This window comes from Zonotrichia albicollis, chromosome 3 (assembly GCF_047830755.1).
Source record: "Zonotrichia albicollis isolate bZonAlb1 chromosome 3, bZonAlb1.hap1, whole genome shotgun sequence".
NCBI classification, from domain to species: Eukaryota; Metazoa; Chordata; class Aves; order Passeriformes; family Passerellidae; genus Zonotrichia; species Zonotrichia albicollis.
Window position 1 is genome coordinate 99,679,635 of NC_133821.1, and position 24,896 is coordinate 99,704,530.

The 24,896-nt window shown below is 34.9% G+C and overlaps 1 protein-coding gene across 4 annotated transcripts in view; it reads right to left on the bottom strand.

Annotated features, from left to right (window-relative positions):
* The window catches only part of HMGCLL1 (3-hydroxy-3-methylglutaryl-CoA lyase like 1), a 76,948-nt gene that overhangs the window by 41,375 nt on the left and 10,677 nt on the right, over positions 1-24,896 (bottom strand). For 2 of the 4 annotated variants that reach the window (XM_074538227.1, XM_074538229.1), the window contains exons 2-5: positions 14,568-14,645; positions 13,501-13,608; positions 10,039-10,134; positions 8,189-8,337 (exon numbers count right to left, since the gene is read on the bottom strand). In XM_074538227.1, coding sequence (XP_074394328.1) covers positions 8,189-8,337; positions 10,039-10,134; positions 13,501-13,608; positions 14,568-14,645 — 431 coding nt within the window. Of the gene's footprint in view, positions 1-8,188; positions 8,338-10,038; positions 10,135-12,540; positions 12,590-13,500; positions 13,609-14,567; positions 14,646-24,896 lie in introns of those variants that run through there. The other 2 variants (XM_074538228.1, XM_014266318.3) reach the window with 2 other exon arrangements.

Consider the following 24,896-nt stretch of genomic DNA (forward strand, 5'->3'; position numbering starts at 1 on the left):
TTATAGTGACATGAAGGTGTTACACTGGTTTTACTATCCAGAAAAATGATAATAGTATAAGTCAAAATGTTCTCAAAATAATTGTGAGTATGCTAAACTACACAGTGTAGTCTTTAAAATGAAGACAATTTGAAGCAATGTGAAAAAACATGTATTTGAGCCCTAAGTATTCCAGAATACCAGAAAATATGAGTTCTGAGTTTCTGTCTATATTTGTAAGACACACAGAGCTTCGAACTGTGTGATTTGTGCAAAACTGAATTGATGAGTTCCTCTTATGGTATTTCTAATCACAGCTAAAAGATTCACTACTGTAAGGCCATCCAAATATCTCAAGTTACTTAGGATGGACTGTAATAAAAGAAGAAAAAAAGAACATTTTTGAACTGAATCATAAAGATGTGATTATCTTGATAAACAGGAGTTTTAGATAATGAGGATGTGTCTTTATAAACAAAACAGACGTCACTATTAGTTTCTAAAACCAATTGTTGCAAACACATTAAAACAAAAAGAATTTATTCTTCCACATTTTTCTTTTCCAAAAGAAATCCCGATATCATTAGCACAAGACAAAGATAACTAAAATAAATTCTTTAAGTCTTGATTATATTTTGTTTAATATATATTAGCATCAAAATGAACCAATAATTATTTCCTATAATCAAAAAAGAATTAAGTATGTTGCAACCTGTAAGCATCATTATAGCATAATATAAAAGGTGGTAATAAGAAAAATATGCTTAAAAATACACAACATAGTTTGTTTGTTATCTATTTCTCAAGGAAAAAAATATTGCTATATTTCAAGTATATCAACCAGTATTTGAATTCTGTACAAACACAGATGTAAGCCAAATAGTGATACATTTCAAAGTGCTTTTATGTACTGCAAACTGTATCATACAACTTTTTCTTAAAAGGCATAGGACATAAACGAAGGAATTACATAGAGCAGTTCAGAATTAATGTGTGATTGCATGTGCTTTAATTTATGAAGCAGCAGCTTTGTAAGGAAATGCCACTAGAGGTATTCTACAGCAATCATTTGCATTTGTTTTTTTAATGCTGAATCTCTAAATATTTGCATACACATTCACATTTGAACAAATGGCCTTAAAAGAACTGTTCACATGAATATTTTTCAGGTCTGGGACATAAATACAGCTTTTAGTTGCTGACCATGGAGATGTGCTTTTCAGTAAAGGAAAAAAACTACAACCTTTCAGGCTTATATCCTTGGTTCATTTTGTTAGTAATAAGGAAGTCCTGAATACTATTGAATGTTTCAGAATGAGATTGTCTGATTTTATGTCATGGTCAGGACCCAAAGCACCATTTTTGAAAAAGAAAGAAAAATACCAGTCCTTACTTCGTTTACTGTTCTATCGTACTAATTGCAATCCATTCCGTGTCTTTTTAAATTTTGGAATATATAAACTTAGAAGAATCTTGCTTAATGGAATACATTAACTTGGAAGAAACCAGCTTATTCAGAATTTACTTAACATTTTCTTCATACATACATTCATGATACACATGGGCAATCTAAGAGACTACTTCCAATTACTATTTCCCACCATTTTTTATCAATCCTGGCTGTTAAGACTTAATTTTTAATCTCTGAAGTTGTGATATTTTTAATAGTACCAGAATCATGCATTGCAAGGTGCAAATTTAAAACCAGCACAAATTTTGTGTCACTTTACATGTAAAAGACACATAGTAGTAATTAGCTGACCACACAGTTCATAACTGATTTGGCTGAGTGTCTTCACAGAGTGTGTCCCAGATGTTATTGTAAAGTTTTTATGCATGTATTAAAAACCTCCCAAACTAACTCATAACCCCAAACAAAAACCAAAAGAACCCCGCCCCTTTATGATGCTAATAAATGGTCCAACTTCTAAGACCATATGCAACATTTCAATTCTTCATAAACATTTGAACTGATTTAGTAAACATTTAGAAAACTGTGGACTGTGCTACAGATATTAAATGTGACAGCTGACAACATAAATTTTCTGGATGATGATGGAGTCAATGTTAGTGCAGCTGTAGTAACAGCAAGACATGCAAAAGCTAAAAGTTTAGTTTCAACTCTTTGAGTGCATTTTTCATAAGATTCAAGTATTGCCAATGATTTATGCCCACTACATAAATTGTAAATTGCCAGTAAAAATAGGAAATACAATTTGAACCCCTAAAATTTTTTTTGGGAGTATTTTTCAACTGCTCAAATAAGGAGTTAGGGCAAGGCACTAAATTATCCATTTCCTGCAAATAAATAATGCTTTAAACAATAATAGTGCTTTAGAAAGGAAACAACCTCTGTATTGAACACAAATACAGTTTATGCATATTGTTATTTTTATTACTTCAATAATTGTAGCAAAATATTTAGCCTACAAAATTTATATTAGAATTTCAAATGTGTAGTCCTGGGAGCTTGCTTGAGGAAGGGCTGAAGGTTTTGGTGATGGTTCTTTAAATCAGCCAATGTCTAAAAGGGTCATTAAAATCTAAGATTTTACAGAGTAAAGATCTTCCTCTGTATAGTCAACAGCTTCATTTTGTGATGCCATGCAGCACAAAGCCTATTATTACATTTCTTCTATTTCTTGTAATTTTTCAAATTCTTGTATTTACACAAATTACAAGATCCTAATCCTTTGGCTCTGCAGAAATAGAATGAGATTCATTTGTTCTTATTCCTGATATCAGAGATAATCATCCACAGCCTAGCCTTAAATGAGCAACCTGCCATCCTATGGCAGGTACTTTTAAAAAGTACATACAGTAAACCACAGCAAGAAGGTTGCCTAATTCCCTCTAGTAACCACTAGAAAATTTAGGATGACAAGCTCAGGCTTGCTGTGTGGTCATGCTCAGATGTGTCTCATGTTACAACAATAGTGAAAAACAATATATAATTATTGTCAGTAAATAATATCTACACAACAAAACCCCTGAAACTAATCTTCTTCAATTGAGGAACAACCAGTCAAACCATGAGTATCTATTCAAAATACTGCATATCAAATAAAACTTCCCACAAACCCTTGACTGTCTCAGCATTTTAAAAAAAATTCATGGAATCAGGATACCAAAATGCTGTTTATTGTATCTGTCACTAAAAGCTGCTTCCTTAGCAAAAGCTAAAGATGGGATCAAAAATCACAGACTTTAATAGCTACTTCTTTTTTGATTGTTTTATTTCCAAGAAAAAGTCACCTGGATTGCACTGAATATTTCTGTGAAATCTCAGTTTAACTTTTACTTTCTGAATATTTTTTTTTTCCTTAAGGAAGAAAAACCCAGAGTTTTATCTCACTAAATGCAATTAAAAACTACAGAAGTCTTTCAAATGTACTGCAATATTTGGGAACCAATGGACTACTTTCTCTCAAGTACTAATGAATTCCCTATAGTAGTGCACAGTTTTCTACCAGAGAAAATCATAGTGTAATTTTCTAGAATTAAGTCTGAAATGTTAGACTGCTTCCATAACCTCCCTCTTCATGTGCATCTGAAATGTTGTAAACCGATTTACTTCCTGGACGTGGTACTCAAAACTGATGCTTCTTCTTTAAGGGCATTTTTTTCATTTTTTAACTGATTGAAAGTTTTAAGTCCACCATTTAGACCTTTTTCCAACTGCTGAGAGATGCTATTAAAAAAAGAAGTCCTTGTGAATCCTCTATTTCCATATTCAGGCTTATGCCATTTTTTTCTGGTCTTCAGAATTCTACTCAAGAAAATACACTGGAGCTTTAAAGAAAGTAGTGAAGTAAATGGACACTAAACAATCCCTTTTGACTATTACTTCTGAGAAATCATTCTGTCTCTGCTTTCCATTGTTACTGCAACCCATAAGGACTGCATCTGAACAAGCATGAACAGGGAGGGACACAAGTCAAAGTATCACAATACTTTTGTTCTCTTTAAAATGTATTTGTCTAGAGTCTGATTCATAGTACTATTTTATTTCTCATTACTACTTTGACTCCTCAAAATCTTCCCAGGATGGATTTTTTAAAAGTGCACTTAAAATCCAAATGTATGGGGTTAACCAGTTCTCTTTTATCTTCTAACATATAATGTTCAAAACCTTCTTTCCAATATTTTCATATACTGAAATCCACGTTTAGTGGATACTGAGAATTATTGCCTCAGAAAAGGCTTTTTTTATGAAATAAGGGTCCATATTCTGCAGTTTAGATTCTCAGCAGGTTTTTTAGCAGATTGGCTACTTTATAATTGAGTTATATTAGATGACCTGGAAAAATATCAGCAATTCTCTCTTAAACTTTTTGATTTGTCAAAGTGTAACATTAGTCATTTCTTATGCCTCAACTTCAATTTTTTACTGGATAAATTAATTCTCAAACTAATATATATATATATATATATAATATATATGTGATGTGATGTTATATAATATAATGTGATGAAGATACACGTAACATACACTTAAATGTAGCTTCTCTTCAATATTCATATCTTCTCTCTTTGGATCCTTTAGATCATTACAATCCCACTGATGCCAAATGATTTCTTGCCTTTTCTTTTACGTACCTTTTATACAACTTTAATGTATCCTCAGTATTCTTAGCATGTATACTTGTTATTCCTTAAGTCCAATAACTTAGCATAACCCTTGTATTTTGTTAGGCCAGGAGACCAAACATCCTAAAGGCCTCATAGCAGGAGGCTGGAAAACCCCAGGCTATCTTGGGAAACCAAGATCCCAAACCTAGTATCTCTCTAGAACACATCCTGTAAACTAAACATTTGGCCCATCCAGGGGGGAATTTGACGGATGGGGGGAATATCACACCATTCATCCAGGCCTCCCACTGGGGCATCCTTGCTAGATATGCTGATTTGTAAAGTCTATAAAACTGTACACTGATTTATTGTGTGTGTGCATTGTGGCACACTCCACCTTGGTGAAGTGGTGCACTGATCAGGAAGGATCCTCGTTAAAATACCAAGGTAAAAACCCTTATCCCTTAACTGTGTCCAGCTCTCTATTTTCTAAGACCAGGAAAAGGCATCAACACAAACTGAATTATTCTGTTAATGGCTATTTAATTCAGAATTATTCACTTCTCCTGCAAGCCTAAGGAAGAAAGGTGGAGTGCACTTACATGATTTTCACTCACAACTTTGCATCAGCTCGCTTTGTAGCATATCTGATATTAAGCATTTCTCTGTTGAAGTGTTCTGTAACATACTGCACCTGGCATGACAGACTCAATAAAGTTTTCCTGTATGTACTGTATGAAGTCTATCTTATGTTTGCATATTGCACTGAAATTAGAGATATCACTACTGGATACACAAAGGAAGCACTTTCATAATATGATCTGCTTGTATTTTCCCTGAGTTCAATTATATTCTCTTCATTTCTGTACTGTTCTGTTTGCTTCACCACCTGGTTCTTGATATTCCTCCCTTTTATCTCTTTGCCTTGTTTACATTATTTTTTTTTTGTTGTTGTGTTGTTCTCCTGTTTTACCATTTTCTGCCTCCTACTTCTTTCTCTCTCTTCTTTTTTTTCCCTTTTATTTTCTTTCTTTTTCTGTGTGAAGAAAAATAAAAGCCACATGGTTTGTCAGATAGTAGATAATAAATGTTTGGGAATGTTGTAGAATCCTGTCATGGGAACAGTTACTTCCATCACATCAGTGTATTGATGCCATAATAATTGCTCTGGTATGTTACAAATGCAATAGACATACTCCGTGGGATGGGGGAAAGCACCACACTGTCACTTTTTTAAATGTATGCAAACTAGTGCACAGAAGACAAGTTAATATTTTAAGCAGAAAATCAATCTACAGTACACCACAGGGGCTTCTTCATCACCTACAATTTACATCTTATGGACAAGTTGCAAAGTTCCTTTTTTTGACATCCTCCATAATTATCCAAAAACTTCTACAACACATAGGCTTTGAGGATGGTTGGTTGCCTATATGGTACCATTTAGTGGAATTTTATTAGTTAAACGTAGGAATATAAAACAGAAAATATCTCCTGACATGCCTAGACATCGGAAAAAAAACAAAATCTGGAGTTTAGTGTAAAAGTGTTCACAAATGGATAAAATTTGTTTCTATACACTTGCTGTTTTTTCTGAATTCCCTTAACCACGCTTGTCTGGGACAAGCATCCCTTAGCTTAATCCTCCTGGAGAACTCAAATTGCTATTTATGTTCTCAGCTCAGATTTTAGTTTTAGAAAAAAAGTGATGTACAGTGATGGCAGACAGCTTTTAAATAAGAGATCTCTTATATGAGAAGTTGCTCAAGGAGGCAAATCATGACTGTACTAGCAGATTAGCAACTGGAAGAAGTATTTAAACTCTGGTACAAGTTACTATTTCTTAATACAGTGAACATCCCTACTTCTCCATTCAGTGATTTTCCTCCTGAAATATACTCAGGCTAAGGAAAAGGAATCCGAGCATTTATGAGCTATCCTTGGTTGGCCCGTGTGTGTGTGTGTGTGAAAATCACAGAACCACAATATGGTTTGGGTCGAAAGGGACCTTTAACATCACTTAGTTCCAACACCTCTGAAATGGGCAGGGACACCTCCTTCCAATAGATCAGGTTGCTCAGAGCTCATCCGTGCTGGCCTTGAACAACACCTCCAGGGATGCAGCATCCACATCTTTCTGGACAACCTGTGCCAGTGCCTCACCATACTCACAGTAAAGAATGTCTTCCTAGTATCTAATTGAAACCTACTCTTTCATCCTGAAGCTTTTCCTCCTTGTCCTGTCATTACAGTTCCTGATGAAGAGTGCCTCCCTGGCTTCACTGCAGCCCCCTTCAGATACTGGGAGGTTGCCATGAGGTCTCCACAAAACCTTCTCTTCTCCAGGGTGAACTGAGTCAACTTTCTCAGCCTGACCTTGTTAGTGAAATGCTCCAGTGCCTCTGCTGGACTTGCTCCAACAGTTCCATGTCCTTCATATGCTGGAGAACCACAACTTTATGCAGCATTCTAGGTGGCACCTCATCAGAGCAGAGGGGCAGAATCCCCTCCCTTGCCCTGCTGGCCATGCTACTTTGGATGCAGCCAGGACACAACTGGCTTTCAGGTCTGTGAGCACACACTGCTGGCTCAGGTTGAGTTTTTTGCCAACCAACACCGACAAATCCTTGGATTGGACAAAATGATCTCCAGAGTTCTCAACCTAAACCATACTGCTGTTCTGTGATCCTCTGGGGCACAGTTATAACTCAAAGTCAGATTTCCCTTTCTCCAGACAAATGCCCAAACAACCACATACTGCTGTGGAAAAATGTGTGCGGTAGCATTACCCCATCACTATATTTGGAGCAAAGAGAGAAACCAGTATTTATTCCCAGACTGGTTTTCAGGTACTTAGCCTCAGAGGTATCTACCTCCACCTATTGTCAAGTCCAGGTATTTTCTGAGCATGATGTAGTTTGTACTACTAGTAATCCTCAAGGAATCTCACTGCTGAGTTTCTCCTTGAATCTACATGAGCCCTTCTGCATTCACAATGACCTTCACAAATAATCTTAGATAAGTAGCTCTTACCTGTGATGCAAAAGAAAGTGGAAATTAAATTCCCTACTGTTCAAGAGTGAGTACCATTCAGGATAATTTTAAGTTTTAAAAAAATGCTGGATAATTCTAGAGTTTCATGCACTGGAGACTCAAAAATTTCAATGCCTGGGTTTTTGGGATAACTTATATACAAAATAAGTTTTTTCTTAGGAGTAAATTTGTTTTCTCACTTTTATACCTTATTCCTGCAATGCATGTAGTGATATATTATGAATTCTACAATAAAAAAAAAAGTTTGTAGGGCATTTTTAAGGTGCTAGTGTTACAAATTCTCAACAGCACAAAAGAAATTTTATTCTGTCATCAGTGACAGTAAAAACTAATTTATATAATAAAATCTCATAAAAACTCCTTTCTTTTTTCAATTTCCACAGCAAAAGAGTTACCATCAGTAGTTAAAAAGGCAAAAATAACTAAATATATTCAATCCTAAAAATAAAAATCACAGTAAAGATTATTATTACAATTCCTCTACAATGTAAAAATTTGGTAATAAGCTTTTCTACTGGTACCAAATAACACCTGTAACAGTGACTCCAGTAACTCTGTATTACTTTATAATTTGTATATTTACCCACGCACTGGAATATTCATACTCCTTGCAGATTTAGTGACTTCTTCAAACCTTTCTATGCTTTCTTCAATTGAACAATTAATATTCATTTTACTAAAAGATTCAGATGCTGCGCCAAATACCGAGACTTCTGTAGCTCCTGCTGCAATCTAAAAAACACATTTCAAGAAAAGAGAATCATAATACTACATTAAAGTATTAGATTGAGCATTTAATTCTGTACAACATTCTAAAATTTTAAAGTAAATTAAGTATATCGTCAATATCAAAAATCTAATTTTAATTCCAAATTTTTTTAAGCTATAGCATACAGACAGATTGAATCAAATTTTGAGATCATTCACTGTGGCATATTTTTTGCCTCTTCTTAGCAATTACTTAAACATGGTTTTAAAGTGATGAATGATATAGGGAATATGATGTAAGAATTCACATGAACCAGCTATATAAAAAACCATTATTAATACTTGTATGTATCTTTTCAGAAAAGGAAAAGATCATACAACAACTGTCATACTGTCTGTTCCCCCTGAATACCAGGAAGTCACTCTCATGCTTGGGAAAGCCCTCTGTGTGCATATGCCTAGAGCAGCAACAATAATCAACAGGGATTTCTTTGTTAGAGCTAACTCTAGGATCAAGGACTCCATTGGTCTTGGTGTCACAGTTGATAAGGATAATATGGAAAATGTGTACATCAGAGTCTGCTGAGAGAAGTCTTAGCAAACACCAGTCTAGAAAATGTGTAAATGTGGTGTTTTCACTGGAGGGGCAACTAGCCTGAGCTTGTATTCAGTACCTCAGTAAATCAACTAACATGAGGCAAAGTAGAAGGCTAAAAGCCAACTGATAGGAGAAGAAAACATTTTAGCTTAATAGTTAGAATAGTTAACTAACTCTCACTCTCCAGGCAGAATAATACTCTGGTTCAATGAAAAAGGATGGAGCTTTTGCCTTCACTCTCTGTCTCTGCAAGATAATGTCTAAAATTCAGCAACCCATACAGGGACAAATATTCTTTCAAACAGATGGAAAAAAATCAGCAAGAAGGAATGCAGGAATCATCTACAACTATTTTTTCATTGTTTTCTCTTCATTATATCACTAAATACAGTATAGAGATAAAACACCATTAATTAAATTCATACAAGTTACCACTGAGACAAAGTTGCAGCACTATAATCTGATGGTTGATAGTTAAATCAACCATGCACAGGATTCTGTTTTAACACTATTTCAGTATAGGAACTGAATGACACTAGAACACAAATGTCCACCAAGCAGTATGCTTTCCAAATACAGCCTGTCCTACATCAGGACAAAAGCAGAAACACTAAAAATTTTCAAAAAACAAAAGGGTAAAGATTAGACTAACAATGTGTATATTTTAAGACTGAACTGCTCCATTTTCACTCTTACACACTTCAAGTCTATAGTTTTGAATATTTTGGAAGAACTGAAATAATTTAAACTTTCAAACCCAACCAAAATGAAATCCAGAATTGCTGTATTTAAATGAATATTTCCTCATCATTCTTCAGTGTTTTCCACCAAAACACTCTTGAAAACCTTTTCCAGGGACAACAAGTCAAAGAGAAAGAACTGTCTGGCCTCTTACATACAAGCATCATATAAAGGAACTTACAAAGTTCCTGGTCAATGCCTCCACTAAAATATGAGCTTAACATCACTCTGTGAATTTCCCATTTTTTCATAAAGGAAATTGGGCATTTTCAGTGAAAAAAGATATAGCTTATTTCTGACATTAAATAGCTAGATTCTGGTACTGAACTGAAAGTGTCTGAAACATAAAATAGGTAAATGTAGATGACACCTATGAAAGTACTTACAGCAGAATGAAAACCTTGAAGATTAGGTGTGAGAACAGGATACTGGACCCCAGGATGCCGCTCAATGCCCCTCATTACTTCTTTGTGATCTGCCATCTAAAATAAAATAAATAAATAATTTGTATTGATCAGCAGTTATTTTCTAATTTTATATAACCAAATAGAAACTGGCTTAGGCTCTGCTTTTGCCTTCATTACTTTTACAGTTCATGCAAAAAGTCCAACAACAAGGGCGTTAAACTGATTTTGTACAAATACTCTTTTTTAATTTCATAACTTCTGACTATTTGTGTTGCAATTTTTTCAGATCTATGTGAATATAGAACTGGGGCTAAGACTTCGACAGTGTTCCTTTGTGTGTATCTGTAAAAATATAATTTGCATTATGAATTGACAGACTTATAATCATGCTGTTCATGAAGTGTTACAGCAACTTTAACTTTGCTTCACTGGACTTAATAGGTGGAAGTAACAGAATAACTGAGATTTAAGAAACATAGAAATCTTGAAAAGTTCAACACTCTGATAAATGCAACCTCACAATGTTAAGCATAACTGAACTTGAATTACTCAACACTGTCATCAGAACATTTCAAGACTAAACACGCCTATTCTGAAAGAGACAGCAAAATCTAGATGTCCGCATAGTGCAATGTTTTCTTATATTCAGAAATTTCTTTCTGAAGAAGAAAATACTTCTTTATTATAGCAAAGATCAGAGTACTTGTTTTCTTTAGTCTCCCCTCATAAAAGAAAATCTGCCTTTTTAAGATACGCTTACATTTTCACTCATACATTCAAGATTAAATACACACCCTGTACTGATGAAGATTAATGAAACACTTACTCACTTAATTAAAGGCAGATTCTTTAGAGAAGAACATTTTTTTAAAATGAATAGGTTGAAAACAAATATTTTTCAATGGTGTGCACACCTGAAAACAATATAAAATAAAACATATCCCTCCTATTTAATGCCTTAAAGATTCTGAGTTTTAAAAAAAGAATAGTGCACATTAAATGCTTTTTAAATGAGTTCTCATAAAAACAAATCTCTCAAGCAAACACTATTAAGTTGGATTTCTGTTTCTTTCCACACTGGTGAAAAGTATTTTGAGAAGTACCATCTAAAAATATATATGAACTACAGAGCTTTCATTACTCCTTACTTTCAGCAGATGCCTTCCTGATAGCTATGCATTACCACAATTCTAAATATATGTTATTAAATTATACCACACTATAAACTAAAAATACTGCTTGTGGCCTGGAATCTTCCAGTCATCAGCTTCCTTCTATGAAGATGAATGAATTAAAAATATCAGAAAAAAACTATGAATTCCTCTTCAAATATAAGCCCAATATGTATCTATAAGGAAAAGGTACAAAAGGCGTTCTATAGCCAGACACAATTAATTTCTTATCAGGAAATAAGTGATAAAACAAAACTTTTTGAATTTGCTTTTATGTGAAGTAAATTGGTCTGATAACCTCACAAAAAAACCTCTGTTATTTGTGAACAATTTTTCATTCCTTATTTTAATATAAGTAGTAGCTACATTTCTCAGGGCATAAAAGAATGTCTGAAACCAAATGATAAATTAAATGGCAAATGCTGGAACTAAATTCACTCCCCACAATTACAGTCTGTCTTAAAATATACTGGAAAACCAAAATGACACTTTTTCAACCAATATAAACCTACCAGACCCAAATAATATTATAAATATTAAATCTGTTCCATTGCTATTTTTCCTGTAAGTAAAATCCCATCTTTGCACATATTGCATGTTATAAGATTTTAAATTGTAATAAAATACTTCTTTTCCCAATTTCTTTAAAAATAAGCTTCCTAATAGCAGATATTTATAATTTTGGCTGTTTATGTTATAGGTGTGGTATCCTGTTTTATATGGCACCTTGCTACTGTGGAACTTTTTCTTTTAGATTTTTCAGTAAAAAAATATCTTTGCCAAAGACAACAGTGGATGGGAAACCATAAAAAATTTAAAATACTAAAACAGAAATAAGTGAATGAGTGATCTAAACATAACTGTAAATTCTATTCCCATGACCTATGAGAAAAAGAAGGAGCACAGAAAAGACAAAGTCACGACTGCACTCTCTGTCAAAGCAACCCAATCTTATCTTTTAAATTAAAAAAAAAATAGACACTAATTAAGCCATTAAAACAAAGTATTCCATGAATTAATTTGAGATAAGAAGGGATTGCTCGATTTTTTCTAAACTGACAAACCTGTGCTAAATTTGGTACTCGCAATGGCTCACAGGAAATGGAAATAATTAAACAAGAAAGGACGAAATACAACCTTGATTTAGAAATTTTCTTCTAACATTTGAAAAATGTTATTATTCTCTGTTGCAGTAACTGACAGTGTGAAGGCACTTAGAAAAATTTAACCTATTCCCTTTTAGCAGACAAGAGATCATTGCCCCTCCATTGATGTCAAAGAAATTCTCCTTTGTCACTCTTCTCTTTACCTTTCCTATTACCCTTCTTCTAGACTCTTCTCTGGTGACCCTGAGAACACTGAAATAAAGCAAAGGAGTCCTTCAGAGTGCTGTACAATTTGCTTTGTTAACTCTTGAATAAGCATGACTGCATTATGTTTTCCTTAGAGAAAAGCCTAGAATACAATCCAGGCCCAGGATGTATTTTCAGTTCAAAATGGACAAACTTTACATTTTGTCAGATGTGTACCATGCAATAGACATTGTTAAAATGGAAGCATTTTCTCAAATTAATTAACTTCTTGTTTTAATTTGTAAATAACTTGTAGGCTCCTTATCAAATACAAAGTATTCAAATTCTTCTGTGCAAACAAGTGTGCAATTTCCTGAAAAACAGTTGGAATTATAAAGATAAATACTGACTTATTTCCATGTTTGCAGGAAATAATTAATTTGCACAAACAAGCGCTAAATAGTAAACTTCAGGACTAAGCCTGAATTTGCAGTGTTAAATTTCAAATGGAAATGTGGCACTCTAATGCCAATGCAGTTTTGCTGCCAATTCCAGAAAGGCTAGGTTTCTGCTGAATTTTACCAAATGTAAAAATTAATTCTGGAAAAATAATAAGCAAATTTTTATGATTCATCAAAATTTAAGCGAAGCTGCTGATAGAGTGTTAGAAGTCCAAAATAAGTAACATGCCTAACTACTACTACATATGTAGAAGTCCCAAATTTTGATCTTCCAAACACATTTGCAAATGTGGAAAATTACACTTCATTTAGAGAAAAAGAAAATAACATATACTACTTTTCTTTTTTACATCAATGACTACTAGTTTTAGTAGAATAGAAAATAGGTAGGTACAACATTAAATTATATTAATGATGCGTCACCATCCCAAATCTTTAGTTACAACTGAATTCTACATAAATAAATGGAATGGCATTTAAATTGAAATAGTTGTGAATAGAGCTGATTTTACGTACCTGAGGAACCCATTTGGATGAAACAAAACTGGTTACTTCTATTGCAGGCAGGCCTGTTTTGGAAAGCTGGTTGATTAACTCAATTTTTATATCAGTTGGGACTATCACCTATAGACATGGAGACATACTTTAGCAAAGTATTTCATACATAAGAAACTTTTTAAAGTGAAACTTTCCTTGTATGTAAGCAATACTTTTTTTATACAATAATGAGCTATTCTTACACATTTTACCATAACTTTTCTGTTTCCTGACCGGAGTAAGTATAAGGAAGGTATAAGGAAGGTACTCAGCAGTATACATGATCTTACTCCATTTTCTGTCCATCACAAAAGGAAGCACTTCTGTAACTGGTTATAGATCTGGCCTCATTATTTGTTATTAACCAAACATCAAACTAGCAAGAACTGACAAAGGAAATACTAACAGGGTGACCAGTGAAAAATGGGAGGAAAAAAGCTCCCTGGCTGCAGCAGGGTAACTCTATTCTGCTAATACCACTAACATCTCTGGTATCAGGAACAATGATATATGTGAGCTTATCCTCCTGTTTGTGGAAATAGATGATTGTTTCTACACATGTACCCTATAATCTCTTTCAATCTTCTTCCATGCTTCCCTACCACCCTTCAGGCAAATAATGCTACCAAAAGAGTAATATTTTTCTCCCACGTCTCTTCAGCAGGAAACATGATAAAATCTATTTTACTATTCCTTCTACATTGACACTTGAAGCAGAAACACAAGTTACAAAGATAGCCAGTGTTTCCTAGTGTTTACAAATTACGTCACAGCCGAATGTTATTGACTGACAAGATAAATGCCAGTAAAATGAAATGCTGAGTAACAGAAAGGCTAGTTAGCCAAGTATAGAAAGAAATTATATGATCTAAAAGCTGAGCAAATAGGAATACACTTTCATTCTAATATAAAGGTAAGTTATCAATACGAAAATAGATATATTTAATAATACCAAATGAAAGAAACATAATTAGCAGAATGTGCATGTTCTACACAATGAAAATAACATTAAAATCCATGTAAAAAAAAAAGAAGAGAAAAGTTACCTTCTCATTTTGTAAACCATCCCTTGGCCCAACTTCTACAATCTTTATGTACTCAGGCAGTCCAGATGCTTGAAGTTCCTGAAATAAAAATCAATACTGAAAAATAAAACAATGAAGATCAACACCAAGATCAAAAGGTACAGCTTGTACTTGTCATTTCATATGACTCTGGGTATAAAGTCATATTTTTAACATTAAGTTTGCTCAGCACATTTAAAAATCTCTGAGAACATGCTCCACACCTTGACCTAAGGAATAAAAGTTAAAACAAGAAGTTAGTGAATGTTCCACTGCTCCTTTGAGGTCAAAAAGGTTTATTAAAAATGTATATAGAACCATAAATGAACATTGAGTTTTACAGTGAGAAATACTTCCATTTCAAAAATCTTTCCAATGAACAATCCAGCCCTCCAAACTTATAACTGAATGTTCTCAATTTAACTTAACAGGTACTTCTCTGTAAATGTTTGCAAGACCAGACTATAAATCTGAAAAGAACATAGCAGTCAAGAAATGTTAAAGAGATTATTAGTGAAAAATGAAAATTATTTCTCTTACTGAAGATGAAGGTTTTAAAAAAGGATTTAAAGGCAAACAAGGAAAGCCTCTAGTAAATAAGGAGATTTTTTCAGGTGTAAGAGCAGCTCTGGAAAGGCAGGAAGCTGACAGGGACAGGAAGGAAAAAAAGGCAGCAGTAAGGTCAAAGGGCTAAGGAGAGCATGGGGAACTGGAGAGGGAGGAAGGAGAAACAAGAACAGGAAAGCAGGTGAAGGGAAATGAAATTTCCTTTTTTATTATTTAGCTGCTCTGTGATTGAGTCAAGTTGACATGTGTGGCAGTTAACGTAAACTGGGCCTGTAAGTCCTGGAGCAGTTCACAGCAGTGGGCTGGATTGAACCAAAAGCTGCATTGCCCTTAAAGACACACCGCATGGCTAATTTGGGGCACGCTGTCCATGCTCAGGAGTGGACAGGAGAGCCACAGGAGCTGTGGAAATCCCCTTTTCTGTATTGCACTGAGGACAGAAGCCAAACCAGTTCTCCATTCCCATGCTGAAGGCCTGAGCTGGGATTAGCACGAGCTACCTGCAGGACAGCTGCTCCAATCCCCACCACCTCTCCTGGGAGTTTACACCACTGGAAGGGTGACACTGTCAGCACAAGGTGACAGCTCTTGCCCATGGGAGTAACAGCTCCCCCAGACTGGGGACGCTCCGTAAATACAGCCACTAACCTCACAACATCTACAACCAAAGGAAAACCCCATCTTTTATTCCTTCCTGACTAGTATCATCAGAGCTGCTCAAACCAAATGGATGCTAATTTCTCCTCAGTAATGGAAAATGGGCATGCCTATGAGCACCTTTGGTTTCTCCCTGCATTCTTGGTGCCTGTGGGCAGTTCTCTGCAGGACTTGCCAAAATACAATAAATATATTTCAGACAATTTACTGTGTATTTATCTGAGCCCAGTAAAAAGAATAGGAAACAGCTGTATAGCATCTATTTGATCACATGGAACATCTGGTAAGTTGAAACTCTGTCAGACCCTGCTAAGCCCACACTCACTGACAGTATAAACCTACTTAAATGTGAAGGTAAAACCTTCACATCTGCTGCATATTGTTCCTCTTAAGTTATTTTCACAAATATGGCACTGCTTCAGCACTACAGGCATAAATCTGGGTTATTTCATGATTATCAGATCCTTCTTGTTGCAAGACAAATGCCACAGCTGTGCTATGAGTGAAGCTGTGACTGGAAAATAAAAAGAGAGCTAAAATAGATTATGTGAACCAAAGCATAATTTAGAGCATGAAAAATGTCCATAAAACTTAGAAAGCAAAAGCGTTCATTTTCTAGGCCAAATCTTGTAAATCCTATTTAGTGCCTACTGTGGCAAAATTTTGTGAAAATCAAGAGCTGTACTTGCCTTTTCAGAACAGTTCCCACAACCACATCAGGTGATGTCCACAGCCCTTGGAGTTCATAGGGGTCAAAAGTTTGGAGGGGATATTGCCGAAAGGCATTCAAATATTGGGTTTTATTTTCTGTCTGTGATATTACAGATACACAGTCTCTCTGAACCACAGTCCAAGCCTCTCAGCCCCTGATTTTGTCTACAGCCTTCCTGTTCAATAGTCAGACTCAACTTGAATTCACTGTTCATGGAGTGAGAACAACACTGAGAGCTACAGAGGGAATGACTCCCACATACTGGAAACTCAAGGCAGTACTATAAACAAATCTGTACATTCTTCAAGCTGGTGAACTAAAAGCTTAGACTAAACTTCTTGGCTCTAAGTCTAGAGGAGTCTTGTTTTGCATTGTATTTCATCTAATTTTATTTCTGGTACATTGATTGCTCCTATCTTCAATGCCACTCAGTTTCTCCTGTATGGCATCCAATGTTGTACTGAAAATGTCTCCTGTCCTTCAATTATCAGCAGATATTAGCACCTTCACACTTTCTTGTGAAAGCTTTTGGACTATCACTACCTTATTTTAGTACAAACATGTATTATCTCAAAAAGAATTAGAGTAGTGACACAGAAGAAAGATGCTGAGAAGAAAGAGGAGCTCCACCAGCAATGTCTTTCCAGTTTAATAAATCTGCTTTTGACATTATCTCCTATTTCCTCCTCAGCCAGTTTCTTATTCATCTCACACATTCTGTTCTGATCATCCTTCTCCCCAGCATAACTAATAATTTCTCTTACACTGCATTGCTGAAGCTCCGATAACAGGCAAGTCAAAGACAGGCAGAACACTTAGGTTCAGGTCCCTATATATTTGCATACTATTTATACATTTTACAGTCCATTTCTGCTGGATAGAACACAGAAACTAATTGGAAACTATAAGAGTATGTGTACCATCTGCTAAAGTGACTCTAGCTTTTTTCTGTGCTGCGGCTCAAGCTGAATCGAAGGAGGATTTAACTCCTTGGAATCTCACCTGTCCTGTGAATGAATACTCAGTAACTAGCTGTTGGGACATTCTTCCAAGAGAGAAGGAAATATGTACTTGGCAAAGCTGTTGGGAAGAAAAAGGAGACTCCACTTTCTAGGAAGTTTTCTGATCAGAGTGCTGCACTTGCAGAATATCTGGACATTACTTAAATAACGTCTTAAGAAAGCACCTGAGCCACAAGTCATATTCTGTGCCAGGCTCAATGCCATCTGCACTCACTAGTCAAGCTTCAAGTGCACAGAACACACCAAAGTCTGTAAGAACTTAGGCAGAGTCTAAACACTTCTCTGTTTACTACCTGGATGGCATCAGACCTCCACCAGGACTTGGGCTTCACGAATTTGAGGACTCATTTCCTCAAACTCTGATCGGAGCATTTCAAATGTACATCACACCCTTGGGTAAAAGGAATGATTTTCTGAACCAACAGGACTAACTTAGAAAATTTCAACACCTTTAAGTATGGCATTAAATGCCCTACAGATAATAATCAGAAAATAGAAATAAAAAGAAATATGCAAACCAGTTTTCATATTTTAAATGAATGAGAAATGGTGAACTTTGTAGAAATACACAAGTACCAATTTTAGTACCACTAAACATGTCAGGTATACAATTTTGTTTCAGAAAAAATATTTACTAGATTGAACTATAAGAACCATTTTTATGTAACAATATATGAAAAGTAGTAATGGCAAATACTTAGGGGTGACTGCTTATTGAATAATACAGGGTCTCTGTTAAAAAGTAATGACCACTAAAGTATCATGTTTTAAATATCAAAAAGGAAATAGCTGACATAAAAGACTAAGAGCCTGGAAAATTTGTTTTTCCATGTATCAAGCCTTGCCAAGGGAGCAAAAAAAGCATACAAAACCACAAAAAATTGCCTCTCTCACAACAGAATGCAGCCAAAGAGTATTTTTAAAAGAAATAGAAAAAGGAAAACCAAACCATTTAGCTTGAGACATTGAATGCCAAATTTCTGTATGGAAACATTTTCTCTCAACTATAAATAGCTGCAAATTTAGGTTCATTACAGAAAACCCTAGTAACTTTTAATTAAAGCAGTATAATCTCCCTAATGTAACAATAAATGTAAAAAGATTAAATAAACACACTTTTTACGCTCTGTCACTACTTCACAACTTCACTACTTCTACTTAAGGTGCTGAGGTTCTTTCAGCCTTCTGATTTTTATTCCATGAAGGTCATTCATAAGGGCAGAAACAGCAATGGCAAATATTATCCAGAACTTCTCAAAGGTAACTGAAAAACACAAAAGTAAAAGAGAAGCATCTGGAGATTCAGGTCTTTTCAATCCTTCTAAGATAAAGCTCTCCTTTCCTTTTCCACAAGGTGGTGTTCTGGCACAGAGGACACTGAACAAAGGTAGGTCCATTCTTGTACAAAGAATTACTCAGGAAAGCAGTTTTCATCAAGAATCAGCAGGGAGGTGGCATCATAACTCCATAATGTATACCTGCAGTGACATGGAAAAATGCCCAAAAACCGGGAGAAGGCTCTAAGACAAATAATATGATTGCTGGAAGGAGAACAAAGAAAACTGGTCAATCTTCTGAACATTTAGATGTCTCTAAACTTTACAAGATATAGAGGAAATAAACAGGAAGAAATTAAAATCCTTCTTCACATAGTTCACACTACTAGAAGGCAGATATAAAACATATTAATTCCCATAGTAATTAATTATTAGAGAAAAAATGGAGAAGATTCAAAAAACAGTGGGATGCACCTGAGGAATATCCCTCAGTAAAGATAAACTGAGTATTCTTGAACTTCTGCTGCATGCTGCTGACATGACCACTGGAAGAGGAGTAGCCATGAATGGACCATGACTAGCAAAAACCTTCAACCCCTGAGAATCTTTCATCACATGAAGTTTTCTTATTATATCACTCCACATTCATGACCTGAATGTTAACACAGACAGACCACAAAAAAGCAGTTACAGCTGAGTACAAAATTCCATCGAATTCCCCAATGCATTTCAATAAAAGCAATATGCAAGATAACACTTAGGACTCTCCATATTGTTTCTCAAGTAAGAAAATGAAATTACAAACTTGATCCTGGGCTACAAGGTAGGATGTCATAGATAAAACAGTAGCCTGGAACTTCATGAGTAGAAATATTGGGACTTCCAACTTCAAAAAACAACTCAATCAACTAAAATCCATAAAATCCAAATAAATCATTACAGAATAAAATTAGTTAAGTGCAGAGTTAACTCACCTGGAATAAACCAAATAATTGTTGAGGTCAGAAGGCTTGTTTGAGCTTATGAAAGAGTAGCGATTTACATATATCAGGGGATTGTCTGAACTGGGAGAGAATTCACTGTAAGGATTTCTATGGTAAAATTATAGCCCTAATATTTCTACTGTCATTTACATTAACTATTACATTCCAATATAATCTGCTAGTATACTACTTATTGTTGCAGGGTTGTTTACAAAAAAAGTAATTCATATGAAAATGTAAGAAATATGATTTTAAACAAAAATTAATTTAACTGAATTTGAGACTTGTGCTCATGTTGCTGAAGTGGCCAGTTGTTTGATCTAATCCTGTTTACAAAGAGAATTTTAATGGTACAGGCAAAAGTGATAAAGTACAAATAATATAAACTAATACACAAAAAAATCAACTATTACTTTTATTTAGAAAATAGAAATTAAGATTTGGAAAAAAAGAATTCCGTCAAGTTCTCTGATGAGCTGGCAAATCAAAAGGTAACAAATGACATTACTAAGGAATGCCCAAAAGACTGAAAAAAACCCAGTTGCTGTGTTAAGAATACTATTCTTACACAAAATTAGAACATTCAAGTCACACTCAACTACACTACTCACGAACATAGTTACAAATTTCAAAAATCAAAAAACCATCTATAAATTACTATTCCTTTTGAAAATCCTTTACAATAGGTCTTCCAAAGCCACAGCAAAGGTATTCAGACCAAGATTAAGAAACCTCAGCTAGCATCAGTCCAACGAAGAGGATTCTAAGTAATTTCAGAGCATCTCTTTGGAGCAACTGGCATGATCTCTATTCTTCTGCCCAAACTACAGCCTAGAAGCAAATCAGACCAATTTAATTCTTTCCTCCTTGTTTTTCCATGACTCCCCTGTAAACAGAGTATTCACATCCATCCATACCTAGACCCATGGACTGACTTTGCAGTTTGACCTTGGATCCCTCTCATCACTGCGGACGTGCCTGATGGGCGCAGGGTTGCACGGCCAACTCTGCTTACCACCACTGGACTAAAGCCTGACCATGACTCACTGACCTGAACTCCCAGCTGTAACCTGGGACCTCCCTTAACACCACAAACTCACCCAATGACCTGGACTTGTGCTTGAACGCCTTCTAGGCCCACCCTCTAGGATACCCCCTCTAGGCTTACACTTCTCACCCCACCTGGCTCCTGTGGCACTGCCTGTTACCAGCCTCAGGTCACTCCCTACTCCCTGACAGAGAAATTTCTTATTCTAGAGTTCATTGTAATGTCTGAACCTTGTTCCTTAACATTCAATTCAGAGATATACTCCTTGAGTATTTCTTTAACGCATGTCAAACAGGCTAGGATTAGAATGCAGCCTATTTCTCCTTTCTTTGATCCTTCCTAACGGTTGCACCTAAACCAAAGCATAGTAGTTGTTAATGCTTAGCCCCCTAAGGATAAGTTTTGTTGATGAAAGCCAGAAATCTCACACTTTTCAGATTAGAGTAGCAGCACTCATAAAATACATCTGAACATTAGTGTTTTGAGTATTAACTCTATCGATATTCTTATCCATTGGAGGCTACAACTATCAGATGCTATGACAGTAATCCCAAAAAGTAATGTTTTATTCAAGCAACAAACAAGGGTTTAATAAGAAAAAATACACCAAAATTCAACTAGTAGTAAAAGAGCTCTGCCAGATACACAGACAGAATCATGGTTATAAAAGGGAAAATTTTAGCATAATATGCAATTGTACTAAATCACCTATCACATAGACAATTGCCACAGAGTTACTACGTTTGCAAACCAATTTCACAGCACAGTACTTCCCTGGTCTTGGCAAAATGCAATGAGATGCAGCAAAACAAATAAGGAACTTCTTTCTATAAGAAAGAACATTTCTTTCAGACAAACACAAAACAGCACATTTTCTAAAGAGCTACAGAGTTAATAAATGAATATAATCTCTGCCTGCAGGAGTCTGAGAGAGAGGACAGAAGGAATTCCTCACTTCCCAGACTATTTTCCTTTATATCAGCTCAGAGAACTCTCACATACTTTGGGTGAAACACCTGCTGATTATTTTCTATGACTTTTAATTTACTCTTTTACTTACAGTGAATGTTCTTAATGGATAGGAAACCAGAACCTGCAGCTGCCTCCAGTACACAATTTACCTCATATAACCAACCAGCTTGATCTATGACAACACATAAACTGAAAGCCTGGAATTGTCTGTTTCGTTTAATTGAGAGTGTAGTCGTATATTGGAAAACTATTTGGAGGAGTCTACATTCACTTTCATTTTAAAATCATAACAATAAAATGTAATAATTGTATCATTTAATAATGTAATAAAGGAAACATTTTTAAATGTATGAGAGGGTGAAAGTTGTTTTCTATTGTACTTTTTATATCACAGGGCAGACTAAACTCAAATTCCCTGTTAGATTTTTACTAATTTTCCTCTTCCATGAGGAAGTGCAGAGTTCAGAAGTAGTAAACAAGCTTAAAGATTCTTCACTGGTTGTTTTAAGCATGTCATGGGTTTGGAATGCATTCTGAAACTACTACTTTTAGGCAAACAAATGATATGTGTTTCCATACTGATCTTGCAACAATACTATTCTATTCTATATTTCTTTATGACTTTATCAGTTTCTTTATAAACTAGATTTTTTTCTTGATATCTCCATTACACAAAATGTAACAGCGTTTCTTTCAAAATTGAAGAGCTACACTGAACTACTATGCCAGGCAAGTGTTTTTCTGAGTAGCAGGATATAAAGTCATGTATTGTTAGCCCATATTCTTTAGTCCTGATTTAATCCTTGCTTTTTAATTTTTCATATATGGCTTTCAACCTCCAGAACTGGGGGGTTGAAATGATAGCACAGAACCCAACTGTTGGTGTTATCTCAGGGACACAATAAAGGCTATGATGGGTAGAAAATCAATAAAGCAGTATTTCCCACTTTATGTAACAGTCATGAGCAAAATCTATTAATATAAACATTCACAAAGAAACAATTTTATGTAAGTTTTACATAAAATACAATTACTAATAGTATTTTAAATAATAGAAATAAATATGGGGAAATATAAGTATATAATGATCAACATTTAATATTTATTATTAATTAAGAAATTTCATTGTTATTTTTATAACTTAATAGAAACAAAGCCAGTGAAAGTACACTGGAAAATATCTATGAAGCAATTTTGATGTGAAGATAGTTACAGACCCTCAGAAGTTTTTCCCTTTAGAAAGCAAAGGGAAGAAATGTGAATTATATACATTATACTTTTTAAATTGATTATCAAAATCATAAAAGTCCATGCTACATACCAACTATGAGGCCAAGGACAACTTACTACATGTCAGTATAGAGTCACACAGGCATCTCCTGTGGTCATGGCTTAAAATTTACCTAATGCAAGCTCCAGTGGGTCAGAAAATTCCACAGGCATGTGGCAGGCTAACAAAACTGCTGTTCTGACAGCTCTTCAAAGAAGGAAATCTCAGGAACTGGAGACTGAGTGTCTAACAGACACGTCCAATTCTCTGCTATGATGTTGCATGCTCTTAAAAAAAAAAAGAAGCAGCATTACAGGACAAACAAAAAGATAAAATCAAGCCCAAAGATTTTTCACTACCTTTGAAAACAAAAATTACCTTCTTTAATATTCATGTCTATATTTTACAAAAATTCATTCATAACTTGACAACAAAAATGACAGGCCACATTTGCCAAATAATGGTCTCCTGGATGAGACTGAACTTTCTGAATTATCACTGATGACTTGACACCTTCTAAAAACATTTGTTGCTGTGTAGAATACATGGATTAGTAGAGATCTGAATACCCAAATTACAGCCAACAGTTCATGCAACCTAAAAAAGCACATAGATGTGCTGAAGTCACAGACAATTTTTGATAACTTGAAAAATAATGATCAAGGAATCTATTAGTAGTGTCAGGTGGTAGCAGAGGCATAGACAACCACAGTTAGACTTGTGTTAAAATGAAGTCAATAATAAACGGTACTAGAGACCTCTATTATTAACAGGAGGCCAACATAGTCAGTCACTTCAACAAAAATTAAAAATGTATTTTCAGGACATGGTGTATACATTACCTTTTTCTATTTCCCTAAATGCTTCCCTTGGCTAACAAGCAGCATTTCTCCATTAACCAAGCTGATTTACAGCCAACTCACTTTCATCCATATCCCTATCTTGGTCAAAGCCTGGAAAAGCAATTATACTCTGCCATCTGGGCTGGATGAAAAGGATACACAGAACAGAGATCAACAGCATACTGATGACACTGGAGCCAAAACCTCCCACACTTTCCTTTACTATTATTTATGGTAATAGTATTATGGTGTGTATGGTGTTTTACAGGCAAGACTAAAGACAGAATTCTAGAAGGGAGAAAGAGTGGTGTTTTTCCACACACATTGAAAAAGCAGAGGCATGATCATCATTACAAATCCAACATGTGCAAGTAATTTGCTCTTTAAAATACTTTGGGATATCAATGAGGGGGGAGAAATGAATATACTGCCCATCCACCCTATCAGGTAAGTCTCTCTAAATAACTCATTGTCAATAAAAGTGAGCCATGCATAGATCTTTAAGAATTAAAATTAAAACCTAAAAGTAAATCAACTATTCTCCATTACTACTGCAATCAAAATCATCTTCTGTGTCCAAAGGCTGGGCCTAAAAGATGAAGTAAATAATGAATTTAAGTACAGGTGGCCCACCACTATGTTTTCCATAGCTCTTTTTCCAAAAGATACTGATTAAAATGACAGTATTTTAATGGCTATTTATTTCATCACTGTTGGCAACTCATCCTTCAGAAGAATTTGAGATTTATAAAGTTCTTTATAAAAATAACATCTGTAAAGCATTACCATAATAATTTCCAAATAATGTGAGGAAATTATAACTTTAACACGACGCCATTCATGATGTTTTAAAAATCTTCCATTTTCACTATGAAATTAGTCAAATGTGAGCATATTTAAAGAACATTGTTTTCTTCCTATTTTGCTGAAAATAATTAAAATAATTTTAAAAACTCCTTAT